Raw genomic sequence first — 16,399 nt, 5'->3', positions numbered from 1 at the left:
AATGTTCTGTGTATTTATTATGTGCGTGTCTGTGAGTGTATTGACGTTGACGTCGGGTTGAAAAGAGAGATAGAGAGAGATGAATGAAAAGAGAGGCGCACGCAAATGGAAAAACTGACGGCGACGACGACGACGCGCGGAAGTATTTAATTAAGCCAAAAGTATTTAATTTAAATTGATGTATATATATATATATATATAATATGCAAAATGCATACGCACGCACGTCTCTATATATATGTACTTATAGCACACACTGTAAGTATTTATTGCTGATTTATTATTGCACAATACACCACAGCACCGCACCACACACGACTCTCTCTCTCGCTGCTGCTGCTGTTGTTGTTTGGTTGAACTTGCTTCGCTAGAGCGCGTTAAAAATATATTTATTTTCTTCTTTACCAGAGGTCTTTCAACAACCGTGCGCCACAAAGTCTCAATTCGTACTGTAAAAATGAGCGGTAAAAAAAAACACATTACAAGCGTGCGCACACAGATACACACACACAAGCATATGTACGTGTGTGACTCTCACGCATTGCCAGTGCGGTGGGAGAGCGCAAAAGAATAATTTCAGAGCGCAAGTGAAATGTGTTGCGCTCTCGCTTCCACTCTCCCACTTTGCGTTGTAATGAACGGCACAGCAAGCGTAACATGCATATGTATGTATGTACATACAAACAAGTACAAGGCGGGTTGTTGTTGTTGTTGTTTCTGCTGCCGCTGCTGCTGCTGCTTGTGACTGGCAAAATTTTCGTTGTTGTGCTCTGGCACAGTGGGCGCAAGACGTTAAATTATTGCAGATTACATAAATACAAAAGTCAACAAATGTATTAACTTATTTGCTATTATTTGCGCTGTTATGTATTTTTTTATTTCGTAGCTTTAATTGTAATTATTTTACTGGCATTACCAGTTCTATATGCATGTAAAATAATTGTATCGATAAATTGTCTGATTAGCGGCCTTTGCTTGTAGTAATAAGTAAGAGCGCATGTACTCCATTTGCTCTTTAGTGCACACGCTCTCTTTAGGTGCATTGCTCTCGCTCTCGCACCCACGCAGCGCAACAGCTGCATTTTGCATCTTAACATTTCATGTAAAATGCATGTTACTTAACAGAGGCACGTAATGTACAGCGCTTACAGAATGTTTAACATGGCAAACACTGAGAAATGTAAAAAAGCCGACGGCGTAACATAAAGGCAAAAATATTATTAAAATATTTGATTAAAACAAACAATTAACAATATGCAGCTGTAGTTATATAATAAATAGCTCAAAGATATTCGATTGATAAACTATTTTTATTTTATAAAAGACATAAAATTGCAAAAAGTTAAAAATTCCTATATGTGTGTGGGCACAGAAATAGAACAAATTCAAAAAAAACTCTAATAATTCATAAAAAATAATCTTGAAAGTAATAATTGTTATAATAATTAGTTAATAATTAGTAATTAATAATTAAATATTTACATGATTTTCCGTAAAAGTTTTACATCTTCAGCTCATCTTTGCCACAAGCTTGAGGCATATCTCCTTCGGAAAGGAGTTTCAAGCTTCTGTGAGGTGTTCGACCGCAAATCGTCAAGATAAGCTATTTATTTTTCTAATATCACAAATCTTCCATTATTCCATTTATTTTATATAGAATTTCGCCCAGGACCTAAAGACCTCCACTCCACTTCCATGAATTGGTCTATCAACGACGTTTAGTTTAGAATGGTTCATTTTCCATAGCGAATGCTTCCATTTGATCTTCGAAAATGTCCGCAAATGCCCAAAAAGTCCAAGCTCCAAATTAAATAATTAACAATTTAAGCTTTGCATAACTATTTTTATAATATTTTTAAAAACTATTATATACCCAAGGCCTGTGTGCATAATTGAAAACGTTTGTTATTTGTTATAAGCTTGGCTTTATGTTGAAAAGCATTTAATACCATAAACTAATTTTAATGGCATTAATTATGCAGTAAATTAAGTTATTGGCTTAAGCTATGTCTCTGTGGATTTTGCTTGCGCGCTCCTAACTGTTGAGCCTTTGCCTAGGATGTCACAAAGGCAAAATAAAGACGCAAGAGAAACGAAATCCCAAACACTTTTATTAGATTTGTGAACGAAGCACGCTGGACAATAATGGTAACCAGGACAGTCAAATAGCACGACATCTGCAAAACGACCCAACTGCCGCTCCCGCTCCCGCTCATCCTCCCCCCGCCCCCAGCCAATGCATTTAAGTCACATATACACTTGAATGGCGCTCGTTGGCATTGGTTACGTGTTGTCGTCCATTTCATCCTGCTTCGCTTCACCGTGCTGCTTGGCATTGGCATCCTTGCGTTCGTGCATGTCCATGTCCAAGGCAAGGGCGCTTTGCTTAATGCCAAAGTGCAGGACAACACTAGCAACAAAAATGACAACAACAACAACAACAGCAGCAGCGATAGCAACAGCTGCAAGCTGCCTGGTAAACAACATAAACTATTTAGTCTATGTATGCGTTTATGTGTGCTGCTCTATGTGGGCGAACGCATTTGCGCGTGGGCGTGGCAACAAAGCTGCATGCAGCCTGAAGCGTTAGTTACCCTACAGAATCGAATTGCAAGGGGTATATATAACTGAACTACAAGCCCAAAGCATTATAAATTTATATGCTAACGATTTTTTGGAGTGTGCAATTTTCAATCAATTCTAGTTTTTTATTAGTGAATATTTTATATGAAAGTATATACATCATTAAAAAGGTAATTTTATTACCTTCAATTTGCTATATAACATTATATTCTTTTTATATAAACAAAACTGTATTAAGTCTAATTGAATAAAACTACTTTTTTGTGCATAAAATTGTATTTGCATTAAACTTAAGCAAGCAAAATTTCAAACCTTTATTTTTTGATATTGACATATTATATATTATATATCGACAGAGTCTCTGAAAGTCCAAACTACCTCAATTTTGCTATGCGCAGCTGCTTGTGCGGTTTAAAGTCCTCAGCAATTGAGTAAACTTCGCTATACCAGCGGCACTCCAAACATATTTGATATCATAAAATATGGATTAAGCCGCGTGTGTAACGGTTTCCGCAGGCAAACGCATTTATCGATAAACATGTTGGCTGTTTGTACAGTTGCATTTATCGAAAACATGTTGGCTGTTTGTACAGTTGTTGTTGTTGTGGTTGCTGCACTTGTTGCAAAGCACAGCAAACAAAGCGCAGCTATTAGAATTTCTTAGAAAGCGCAAACATAATTTTTGTGCTGCATAGCAAGCAGCTTAGTGTCATGCTGTTGGCTTAATTTTAAGCTAAGCTTGCAATAACAAAAAACATACAAATCTTGCGTAGCTTTTATTAAAATTGTAGACTTATAATTATTAAGTATACGTCCTGCGATTTGTCTGCAGCTTGGTGAACAACTAGCTGCCAATTGAGCTAAAGATGTCGCTCATGTTATGTTTCTAATTTAATTACCCCGCTCTCCTAGTAGTAGTAGTAGTAGCTCTACGTTTATAGCAAAAGATTCCGACTATTATGCTGCCGCTGGGACAATAAGCCAAAGAGCTTGCAACAATTGCAGTTAAAATGAGAAATATTAAAGTTGTCCGCATTTTGTAATGAGTTGCAAACTAATTCTAAAGTTATTCTTACTACCAACGCAGTTAATTTGATTCGCTGTGGCTTAAATAAAAATTATACAGCTGCAGTTAAGCTTATAGAATATATTAACTTAAAGTTTTGCATCAAAAGTAAATTTTTTTATAATATATAAATGTTTAGTGCTATAGCTATTAAATAATAATTAGCATCATTCATAATCATGATTGCAACGAATGTTGAGTCTGTTTAACACTCTTAAACTATGAGCTTATCAAATTTAAAAACACAAACTTAATTTTTAAATACTTTTCAATTTAGTTTTAAATATATTTTGTCGTCGACTGTTTATAGCTCACATTAAATAAATGAATGAATAAATAAATAAATACAAATAATCAACAATTCATTCACCACTGCTAGAAATTTATTAAAATAATTAAAAATAAGACAATTACTATATGAGTTTCTTATTAATATATCTAAATTAGTATTACACAGTGAACTTTATATAAAGTTCAAGCTTTAACATTAGTTTTGTGATCAGATTATGAATGAAAACTAAAATTAAAAATATTAGAGCTGCTTTTATAGCTTATTTTATATATTTTATTTATTTGAAAGCGTTTGTTTATAAGGCAGTTCTATAGTTCTAATATAAAAATATTACAGCGCATTTGAATTAGCTGCCAGCTTAGTTTTTTCTAAATTAAACTACTCAACTGAAACTAAATACAAATTACTTTGCTCGCGGAACTAACTTAAATAAAAACTTGCAAATTACTTTCACACAAGTGCAAGTGCTGCTTGGTTCAACGACTTGGCAAGTGTGCCACTTTCACATTTGAAAAGGGGCGTCTTTAAATGGGGCGTCTGGATGTGGACGGGAGGACGCGCAAGGACAGTCGCTGATAAGCGGCGCGCGTGTGTCAGCGGCAGTCTTTAGCATGGGCTGCTAATCGCACCGCACAGCCAATAGAAGCGTCCTCGCCATTGCTGTAGCAACAGCATCCGCTTCCGTTGCGCTGCAGCGTCAGCTTTAGTATCCTGTTTTGCCAGATTTACAGTTGCAAACTCCTTGAAATTCCAACTGTAGTGTGTGTGTGTGTGTATTTATCTGTGGCATTTTGCCGGAAAGTGAAATGCTTATGCAAGCGTCCGGCCACACACACACACACACATACATAAAACATTCCCTTTTTGCCCTTGGCTACACGCGTTTATTTATGCAAAATTTAATATAAACTTTCATTTGGCACAGCTAATTTTCGCCAGGCCGTACAAGGCCTTCAGTATTTTAATATCCTTGCACTTGAGTCTGTGTAAATCTTTTGCTGCAAGATAAACAATTGCGTCTTGACCCAGTTGCCAGCTACGTGTTTGCCCTGGCCCTTTGTCATCATCAAGCAACATTGACATGGACAAGCAGCCAAAGCAACAAAAAACAGCCTGCAAATCCTTTCAACTTTACATGCAAAAATTGTGCGCTTAGCCAAAAATTGCTTCCACTTGATTGTTCAATCTATGCTTTTTGATTTTAACTCTTCTTCTTCTTCATTCTTTTTTTGTTGTTCTCTGCTCGGGCGTGGGTGTCATGGCAGTCAGACGGCCATTGAATCATTTGTCTTGGCATTGTTGCTGCTTTTTTTTTTGCAGAGTTTCCGCCATTTTTTGTGCTGCTGCAGTTGCAGTTGCTGCTGTTGCATGAAGTTGCTGCCGCTTTGAGTTTTTTTGTATAACTCATGCTGATATGGAGCTTATGGGTTAAGGCAGTAAGTTTGGCTACTTAAGTTAGTTGGCCAGAGATTGAAACTTTGGCATGTGCGGCTTTGGAACTTGAGAGAGAGAATCGCAAAAGTGAGAGGCGCAGAATTTTAAATGAAAAAATTATAGCTATGCATAATAATTGCTACAATTACTAAGTTTATTAACTAACAATTATTTGCTGCTGATCATTTAAAAGTAATGCTGAATTGCTTCAACTTATGTAAAGTAATTTAAACTAATGCTTCAATTATTCAAATAATTTCAATTGTTTTAATAAAAAAAAGCAAATATGATATATAGATATATATAAGCAACTAATAATGCAAAAATTGTTTAAATACATTTTTTTTTATAAAACATAAGCTTAAGTTTATGAATAATCTTACATAGTGATTACTCGAACTTTGCATATTTTTTTATTTTTTACGATTAATGTAAAATGTTGTATTTAGGCAAATTTCTTATTTCAGCTGTACCATATATAATTTTTTAATTATTTTAATTTATATAGCCTAATTTAATTGATAAGTAATGTCTATATAAAAGCTATAATTAAAATGAAATTTATATTTTAAATTTACTTGCTGCAGTATAACTAAAGTGAACTTAGTCTATGCTTACGTTAAAAATTAAATTTTCAGCTACAGCTACAGACACACACGTAATACACACACACACACACGCATACGTATGTGTCGGAAACGTTACGAGATAAAAAGGTTACCAGAGCAACCGAATCACTGGCCTGACTCTGAATCCTATGCGAAGCAAATGAAGGTGTCAAAATGACAAGCAGACAGCAAAGGGAAAAATAAAAACAGCACACACACGCACACACACACACACAAAGAGGATGGATGGATAGATGGATGGCTGGTTGGACTCTCGACTGTCTGGCTAACGGTATAAACGCTCAAGCGACATCAGCATTTGCTAACTTGCAGCAACAACAAAAAAAGCAAAAAAAAGAAAAAGCAAGAAACAATAAAAGCTAGAATAACAAATACAGTAGACTACATAATTGTATCTGTATCTATGTAACCAACCCCCCAACCCCTCCCCCCACGCTATGTTGCATTGTATTGCAGTTACGTGCTCGATGGTCCAGCAAAATGGCGCAACAACGAAAGAAAAAAATGAAACTAAAGCAGCAAGTAAGCGAAATGGAAACTTTTTTGTTTGCGCCAGCAACGAAAGATTAATACGCTTAGAAATTGCAATAAATTATAAATAAATTTTAAAAAACACTAGTAACATTATTAATATTAAATTTTATAAATAGCACTTAATTTAATTTGATGCTACAATTTTATTTTTAGCTTAGCTTTTTATTCTTAGCTTGGCTAAGTAAGTGTAGCAAAGTAGAAAAGCAAGTGAAGAAACAAGTGGCTTAAAGACTTTGGCATTGGCCAAACTACTGACATGATGGGCCAAATGCCAAAGCGGATTTAACTTGTTGAAAAACTTTAAATGAGTTCAAGTCACTGGGCCACGCCCACTTTTGATAGCTGCTACTACTGCTGATGAAGCGTAATGATGATGACTTTATTTGATTGATTGCACTTGCTCAGCAATTTACACTTGTGTAACGTTTGCACCCAAAAATTCGGCAATACGCCTGATTACTCATACGCCGCATTAGCCAGCGTCAATGCACATATGCGCCTATAAATATAGCATCAACGCATATGACGCCGCCGCCTATAGTATATAGTTATGACCAATTAAAATTTCTATATGCACTTTTTTATGTTCATAAATTTTGGTATATGAAATGCCAAGGTGAACTAGTCATGTGTAGAAATTTGTGCAGTGCCAGTCGCAATGGATCAGTGGACGGGTGTGCATCGGGCCTACATAATACGCGCCTACTACAGAAATAATGATTCCATAAGCACCGCGCAGCGTTTGTTTAAAAAACAGTTTAGCATTTATCAAATACCGCCCTGCAATGTGATCAAGTCCTGGCTGCGTCACTTCGAATGCACAGGCTCGTCCCAGGCGGGCGGCTGCAGTTCGCGCTCCTCGCTGCCCGTAAGCATATAAAATTCCAAAAATGATTACATATATTTATTATTTATTTATAGCAAATTTTCTGCACTATTTGCAATCACTGTTTGAGCAATGAGAAGAATTTCAGCAGCTCCATCAAGTGAATTTAGTATTTGTCGCCTGCGTTGTGCTTATTAAATTAAGGTCAAGAATGTGTCTTTTGATAATTTAGTTTATAACAAAATATATATGCATATATGCTAATTAACAAAATATTTGTTGAGCATGGCAAACTCAACACTTTTGGGCTTTGCTGCGTTTCTGTGTTGCTCATTTGCTTTGTCATGCTTGTCTAGCGATCTGCGCATCGTTGCAATTGAAAGTGAAAAGAAAATTCTTGTGTAAATTAGCCCTGGCATAATTAACAGCAGCAAATGGGCGTACATTTAGTTAAACTTAGTTGTACTACAATGTTTTGTAAACTCAAATAAATACACACAGACAGAGCTCGTCTATGAACTTTGCGTCAAGCGAGTGTAGCAGAAATTAAAACAAATTCTATAAAGCCAAACACAACTTGCTGGTAAGTTTACATATTTTTTAATATTACTTGCCCATGACCAGGGCACTGCAGTTTATTTACAGTTACTTAACATGGTGCCCTGGTATCGCTTGCATCCAAAGCAATGGCTGCCCTTCATCAGCGCCAGCGAGGCTGGTGAATTCTTCAAGTGCACGCTGCTCTTTGTGCTGAGTGTCGCTTTGTTGAGGCGTTTGGGCTGTGGTCTGCCCGCAATTGCGGCATTGCAGCTTAAGGCGCCAGAGCCTTGATTATGTGCACATTATGAAATTCTTGTAAATTTGTGGTTGCCAATAGATTGAACTAAGCTGTCAACAGCGCTAACAAAATGTCCAGCCGCAGCGCTAAGCTCTGCGCATTTTTTTTAGACATTTCACTTACAGATTACAATCGCTAAATGCGCTGCAGCATTTACGTCCCGTCGGCTTGACATATGTACATATATCTTATGCGCTAAGCAAATAAAATTAGACGCTGCTTGGGGGCATCAAAATAACTTCGTGACGTAGGAAGCACGCCCGGAAAGCAACGTCAACAACAGCAGCTAACGGCGTTGGCATCATAATTTCGAAATGACAGGTAATTTGAGGTAGCGCAGGTAGCAGTGCGAGTTGCCAAATGGCAAAATGATGCGAGTTTATTAAGTACTGCACGCTGACAAAATCCTCCAGCTCCTTAAAGAATTTATGATGCGCAATTTCCCTTGCAAAAAAAGACGAAAAAAAAACTGACAACCCACACAAATTTATATTGTAAATATGTGAAGTGGCGCAAGTTCAGTTTAAGCAAAGAATTATGTGTATGTATGCGTGTGTGTGTGCGCGTTGCTATCTCTAAATGATTTGTGCACATGAACATGCAACTAATGAGTGAAGCTTACGTACGTAGGGCGTCTCATCAGGGAAGCTGCAAGCGCCCAGAGTCATAAACAGCGCGTAAGAGATTCCGTGCTATAAGTGAAATTTAGCGCTAGACTACGTGGGGCACGGGCCAAGTGAGAGAAAGCGAGCTGCGGTCTTGAGCACAAGTTTGAGTTGCAATCTTATCAGTTTCACATAATTTTTTATTGCATACTTTTTGGTGCTGTTAAAAGTGGAGCGAAATTGAAAGTCGAGCGCTGCTTACACTAAATCAATCAAATCAAATTTTTAACAAATTGTAAGTAAAATATTTATATAAATGTTATATTTATATTCTCATTTTTTATACTAAGTATGCAAATTTTTAAATTTAAACTTGAGAATATTTGTATTAATAAAACTTTGCTTTTATTGTTATTTCAAAACATTTAAATTCTTAATAATAAGTACAGCTTTATTTGTTAAATATATATTTTTTTTTATAAAATTCCAATTTATTTAGATGTGTATTTTGCTGTTAAATTATATTTCTTAAATTTTAGCATTTAAATTTACTTTCATTTTTCAATTTAGCAAATATGCTGAATTTATTTGTCTTTTAACAGCTGCACATTAATTGCTTGGCATGCTTAAATATATTAAAAGGTTTGAATTTATGTTTATCAATTGCTACATATATCAATATAACAAACGACTGTGGCTTGACTTAACGAGTTCTATTAAAAATGGCTCTATTGATGTGAATATTTATTGTAGCATATCTTTTCATAATGTTGGATTATCCCTAGCACATGTCTTGCCAAGATTTATGTGTATCAAGCACACACACACATACGCACATGCATGCCTATGGAAGTCAAAAGGCAGCGGCAACGGCAACTTTAAGCTCTTAGGAAATTGAAATCTTAAGCTTTATTGTTTTACTGGCCATTCTCGATTTCATGCGCTGTCTCCTGCTCTCTGGCTCTGACTCAGCTCGCATGCAAACGACGACAACGAAGTGAATAAAAACTGCAGCAAAAGCAATTTTCATAAATATTTAATGGATAATGGCGAAAATAAGCAGAGTGTGTGCTCTCTGATGCTTGTCAGCCTGTCCGGCAGGACTGCCGACTGTCTGTTCGTCTGTCTATCTGTTTGGTGTTCGCATTGTAATGTTTGTGTATATGGCTGGCACATATGCTGCCGCTATGGGGCACACAAAATGGTCATGTATACCACCAGCAGCATATCGAGAATCTCGGCTTTTAGTTGGCCCGGACTGTGTGGCTGTCATTAAAAGCGATTTCGCGCTGCCAAGCCTGGCCAAAGTCCTTCAAGCGCGGCAAAAATCATAACAATAAAAATGAGACAACCAAGCAGCAATGTGGGGCGGGCGGGTACGGGGGGTAGCATATAGAAACAAAGAGCATACCAACACCACCACACTGTGGTGCGATGTGGTGGGAGCTGCTTCTCTTACTTAATCGATGATGATGAATAATTGATTCGTGCGAAGCGCCCAAGCATGGAAATGAAAATGTCGGTGACGTTGCCAACGGTGCGGGCTGCGGGGCTACATTGCCTTTTCTCACTGATATGTATGTGCCTGTGTGTGTGTAACGAGTGGCAAATTTCAGGAAACGGAAATGGCAATTGCAGGCAACGCTAAATGAAATGCCAACACAGCAGCAGCAGCAACACGGCAAAGAAACACGGAAACAGCAATGCGGACAGCCAGCTCAGATACAACGGAAGCTATACGACAAAAAAAAAGCAGGCATATATATAATATAAGTAGAAGCAGCAGCAGCAGCAGCAATTGTATGCCAAGTGCACACAATTCGCTGGTATTTAAATTTGATTTTGATTTCTATTTAAAATGTAGCAAAGGTAATGCCAAGCAGCATGAACTGCAATTTGCCAAGCTCATGCTGTTAGACTGGCCTTGTAACTATATTATGCAACAAATGCAATTGGTATTTGTTGCTGCTGCTGAGTCGAGAGAGTTGCTTGCATTTTACGAGCTGCAAATTTCAGCTATTAGAATTTTTAAAACCGTTGAGTACTGCAAAATCTACAGCAATGGAAATGAAAATCTAAAGCTAAAGATAAGGTTAAAGATTTGTTTGCAAGCTGCTGTGCATGAGTTTTAAAAACAATTTTTATAAATTTTTGACACTTAAATCTGTGTTATAAGCTTTACCACATAAATAGCCTTGAAAAATTAGATCAAACGCTCGAACAAATCAAAAAAGTTTTAATCATACAATAAATAGTTCTTCAATTTTAATAAATAATTGTAATAAAGCTATAAATATTATAAATAATAATAGTACTTAAATTTTAATAAATAATTGTAGTAAAGCTATAAATATTATAAATAATAATAATTCAAACATAGCAATGCAAACATAATAGCAATGAGTTCTAAAAATATTAAAAATTAGTTTAAAAAAAGAATAAAAGTTGCTGATATTTTTTTTCGCATATTTTTACAACATTTTATTTGCTTATTATTATTTATTTGAATATATTATATTTTATACAACATTTCGTAAACTAACATTTAAATACATTCTCAACAAAATGAAAACTTTTATATAATTAAATTCAAGCCTAGGCAGCCAGCTCGTATACTTAATATAACTAATAGTATAAAGAAGAAGCTTACACTTGATTGACTGCTTGAAACGCTTGTGGGCGTAACACACTTAACTGTACCCAAATTTAGTTTGATTAATAAGTTTTAAAATAGAACAAACATTTAAAGTTTAAAGGTCACTGCTCATTTAAGTTTGGTAGTCAAGTTTAATGAGCAAGCCACAAGCACAAGCCTAATGTGTGGCAATTAATGAATGTTGTAGAAATTAATGCATAACGCTAAGAGTTGATTACAGCAAAGCTACAAGTGCAACTGCAACTGCCACAAGCTGCAGCAGCAGCAACAACGCTGCGCTTGTAATGCATGGCGTATGAAGATAGATGGCATAGATTTGCTAATAATAAGAGTACGCACTACATTGTAACGGCACATTTGCTACAAAGCTGGGCCAGCTTTTATTTTTGTTGGTTAGCTGCTGCTGCTGCTGCTGCCGCTGGCGGCTGTTGCTGTCGTCGTTGTGGAAAGGACAGCAGTTGCTGCTCGAAATAAATTGCAATTTTATCGCGTATAATTCAATTAAATGATTTTTTGGCATTTTTTGTGCGCTGCTTTTTGAGTTGCATTTTGGCCAAGCGTTGACAACGATTCGTCTTGCACTTTAACGCAATTTTTTGTCTCTGTTTTCTTTTTCCTTTTCCTATACAGTTGACACTCTCGCTGCGCTTTTTGGTGATTTATTGTGGGGCGCATTGTCTTCATCTGGCCGACGCGTCTCACTGTACTATGTCTGCGTATCTATTGTCTGTGCTATCTATAAATAAGCGCCGGCATTGCATTCAACTGCATGCAGCATATTTAAATTGCCAGCAGAGAAGCAAGCCACAATGAAAAATAAATCGAGTTACATTTGCCAGTGCGTTTCGTTTTTGGCCACAAAAATTAGATTTAAATATTTTGGCATTTTCCATCAATTTTGCATATAATGCAATGACAAAAGTCTCACTCGCTTTTCCAGCATTTTTGGCTTTGCATGCAGGCATGTGAATGCTAAATGCAGATAGCTCTATCAAGCATTCAAGCCTGAAGCCAGCCCTTAACCCACACACACACACACACACACACACGTATACACACGTATGTAAATTGATAGACTTTCAATCATTTATGCAGCAATCAGTGTTAGCTTCTTTTCCACACGTACGATTACTGACTTGGCTACAGCCCAAAGCATACTCTACATCATCAATTGATATCCTCTTTGCTCATTTTGCCATATGTCAGCATTAGCTCTGCACTACAGCATTAAATTCTAAACATTTTTCGGCTTTTTAGTATTATTTATAGAGTGCCTGAAATTCTCTTGTGTAGCAATTCTCGGGTTTTCAAACGAAAATCGAATTAAGTCAACTGCATAAATTGACTTTTAGTGCAATTTAGCGTATAAAAAAAAGTAAAGAAGAGAGAGAGCAACTCTTCTTTTATATAACTGCAGCATTTGTGTTAATTAAATATGCCAGCAGCCACAATTTGTATTGAGCGCTTTGCTTTGCTTTTTATAGACAATTGTTTGTTATATTTTTTATTTATTTGCGTTTGCGACAAAAGCTATTAAAATATATTTTATGCAGTCATGTCAATCTGCAGTTTTACGCATAAATAAGTTGTTGCAATTTTTGTAAATAATATACATATTTTTTATAAATAATTTGAAATTAGGCTCAAACCAATTCAAAATCAGCTTTGAGCTGAATTTAGATTAAACGCATTTCTCTTTTTTGAGTCAAATAATAGATCTAATGTATATTTTTACTTAATGCAGCTCACTTTGGTAAACTACTCCACAATCTTTTTTTATTTAAAAACGCCCAAAAATATACTTTTAACTTTATTTTGCTGCAGTGTGCTGATATAATTAATTTTATAGCATACTTAAAGTGAATTTTTCGCCAACAAAAAGTATTCAAATTAAAATGCACACAAGTTTTAATTTAGTCATTGGCTTTGCAATTATTCAAAACAACATTAAAACTGAAAAATAAAACTATTTGCCATCTCCAGCAGCTGCGTTCCTAGCACGATTCTTATTCAGCTGCTGCGTCTTGATGTGCTCCTGCACACATTCTCTGTTTACCTTGGCAATGCTGCGCAAGTAGCTCACATAGTCCACATCGCTATCCAGCGCCAATATATCACTATATAGTATGCTCATCTTGAGACTGAAGCGCGTCAAGGCGAAGGGAATTTCATATTCATTCACTTCGGTTTCGTCAGCGAATTTGACCAAGATTTTGGGTTCCTTGCTGAAGCGTTCGCAGGCATCAGGTAAATGAAGCTGACGCTGCAGCTCCAGCATGTCCTCCTTTAGCTGTTGCAGCGCTTCCTTCTTGAGCGTTATTTGCTCCTTGAGCAGCTTCATTATGCCATCGCATTGCTCCTGCTGATCACAAACGTGCTCCAAAGCTTTGTGCACATTGCCATTGAAGCTTTTCGATTCCGACATAAATTTGCTTAAGCTAACAATGCGTTGTATGTTGGGCAATGCCAGATTGCTGCTTCGATTGTTGTAGATAAGCTCGGGAATGTCCTGATTTGCTGCAGTCATTTTATTAGATTTTACAAAACTTTATTTAAAATCTAAAATTTGTTGCAAGTCAGAACGAGTTAAAGTCAATGAGTCAATGATTAAAAAAATTAATATAACGAATATCATAGCAAACTGAGCAGTGATAATAGTGCTAAGGCGAACATCGTAAATTCTATATCGTAAAAATAGCAACTTAATATAGTTAAAAGAAGTAATGATAATGCGTACAACGTAAATTCTATATAGTAAAATCAAAATATAAAATGATTAACGTAAGCTTAAGACGCCAAATTGACGAGTACTGAGAATATTGATTCCGAATATCGTAAATTCTGTATCGTAAAACTAAAATGCTGCGCATTTAAACTTAACTTAGCCAAATCTCTCAAATATAATTTAATTTGCAATCCCTTACCAACAACTTAAGCTTACGACTTTGGCCGAGAGTGTCTCTCGGCCACGCTAAGTAATTGTTTCATAAAACTTTGTCAGCGTCTTTGGAACAGTTTGTAGCCCAACTGCAGCCAAAGAGAACAACAATTGCTTTAGTCAGCCACATGAATCTCACTTGCTGGGGCTGCCATTTGCATGCTTGCCACCCCATTCATGAATAATACGCATGACACTTGCGTTTTATGGCCAACTTGCAACTACAGTTAGCTACAGCTACAGCAGGAGTTGCCAACAGGTTGCGTTGCAGCAGCAGCAGCGGCGCAGCAGCAGTTTATCATGTTGAATAGCGTTGCTGATAGCGAGCGTAATTATTATGCTGGACTCTGTGGCATGACTAAGCAAAGTGTGGAGCAGGCACTACTAGGCTTTGGTTAAAGCTCGACACTTTTTACAGTTTGCTGGCGCTATGTCTCTATTACTTCTTTCTTTTTTTGCAGTTGCATTAACGCCTGTAGTTATGCAATAAATAAAATGCGATTGTTGCGCCAAACGCTGCACGGTCCAGTCCAGTCGACTGGCGGCCATGTTTGTGCACAATTGCAAGATGGCGCACGGCATCCGTTAGCCACCAAAACCCCCAACACCTCAACGTTTCCGCAACACTTTCGCTGTAGTTTTCACTAGTTGTTGTTGTTGCTGCTGTTGTTGTTGTTATTGTTATTGCTGTTGGGTGTCTGCTACAATTCCGTTTGGCAAACTTGCTTGCATTTGTTTTATGCACTTGCTGTTGTTGCTGTTGTTGCTCTTGTTGCCAAACTTCCGCTGTCACCAGTCTGCCCAACTGCAACATCCTCTCCAGCTGCCTCTGGCTTATTTAGCTTTGGTTTAATTTGACAAAGCAGCGCATTTAAGCACTGTGAAATTTACGCTGCTGCTGGTCTTGCTGGTGCTGCCGCCGCCATGGCGAAAGGTCAAAGGATAACGTAAATTATTTAAGCACAAGCAAAGCAGCTCCAATGTTTGCTAGCTTGGGCTATAAACGAATAGCAAATGCAGTTTTGTTTAGCCAAGAAATGTTAAAAGAATGAATTTTGTATTAAAAAAGAATGAATTTTATATTGAAAGCTATGAATTGATAGCATAAAAGAATTTTAAATGAATTGCATAAATATTAAATGCTTTGAATTAGTGCCAGAGTGTTTTTATTTAGTTTATGTGCTAAGTAGCAAGCAGCTTAAAAATTGAGCAAAATAACAAATGCTGAGTGTTATTGATGGCTTGCAGTATAAGCTGAAATACAATTTTTGCTGAACATAATATTTGAAAATAGTAAGAAGCTTAAAAAGGTATCAAAAAATTTATATCACATTGATTCATAGCATAAGTTGAAAGTCTTTAACGTATTTAAAGTTGTTTGCACTAAAATTTCAATAAATTGTGTAGTTATAGAATAAAATAAACATAAAATATATATCTTTAATTAAGAGTCCTGGCTGACAATATTTCTTGAGCAGCCTTTCATAGTGTATTGCAGTTGCAACTAACAAAGTTTGCAACAATTTGTTGCTGCATTGAGTGTGCTGCTGCTTACAGTTGCTAATTGAGTACTGAGCGCTGTGCAGTTTGCCTAATGTTGGTAATTACCAGCAAGCAAGTTGCCAAAAAATAGACGCTGCTGGCCAAGACAACAGCAGCAAGCAACCAGCCACCAGCAGCAGCAGCAGCAGCAGCTGTTGTAAGTTTTGCATAATGAAGGCACCTGGGCAGCAATAAGAAGTTTGCTGTTGAGCGATTATTATGCAACAGGACTTGACAAAACTAGATTAACATAAATCGCACAATTGCCTGACGCGCAGATAAATGAAATTCTTAAATAAAGCTGCAGCTTGGCATTTAAATTGCAGCTGCAGCTGCAGCTATAAAGCATTGCACGTGAGTTGGCCGCATGTGGCAAATTAACTTAAAATTAAGCAATTAATTTAATTAGTGCACAGCGTATGTGGGACATGCGGCAGTGCCCCATAGATTTGCCAC

At 36.7% G+C, this 16,399-nt stretch overlaps 2 protein-coding genes across 3 annotated transcripts; one reads left to right on the top strand and one right to left on the bottom strand.

The window, feature by feature from the left end:
- Positions 1–7,196: 7,196 nt before the first annotated feature.
- Positions 7,197–8,273, top strand: LOC108595744. Of its 2 annotated transcripts, none has more exons than XM_017981033.1 (3): positions 7,197–7,406; positions 7,460–7,947; positions 8,010–8,273. In XM_017981033.1, the coding sequence occupies exons 1-2, from the start codon at positions 7,197–7,199 to the stop codon at positions 7,526–7,528; spliced, it is 279 nt and encodes a 92-aa protein (XP_017836522.1). In that variant the 3' UTR covers positions 7,529–7,947; positions 8,010–8,273. The 2 variants fall into 2 exon arrangements, with proteins under 2 accessions (XP_017836522.1, XP_017836521.1); XM_017981032.1 differs by having other exon boundaries at positions 7,999–8,273.
- Positions 8,274–13,353: 5,080 nt separating this feature from the next.
- LOC108595814 lies at positions 13,354–14,054 on the bottom strand. The gene has a single exon (XM_017981104.2). It carries the CDS (start codon positions 13,988–13,990, stop codon positions 13,430–13,432), a length of 561 nt encoding a protein of 186 aa, XP_017836593.1. The 5' UTR covers positions 13,991–14,054; the 3' UTR covers positions 13,354–13,429.
- Between the last annotated feature and the right edge of the window lie 2,345 nt (positions 14,055–16,399).

Source organism: Drosophila busckii, chromosome 2R (genome assembly GCF_011750605.1).
Source record: "Drosophila busckii strain San Diego stock center, stock number 13000-0081.31 chromosome 2R, ASM1175060v1, whole genome shotgun sequence".
In the NCBI taxonomy this organism is placed as follows: Eukaryota; Metazoa; Arthropoda; class Insecta; order Diptera; family Drosophilidae; genus Drosophila; species Drosophila busckii.
The sequence above is the reverse complement of the archived record's forward strand: the minus strand, read 5'-3'. Positions and strand labels throughout refer to the sequence as shown.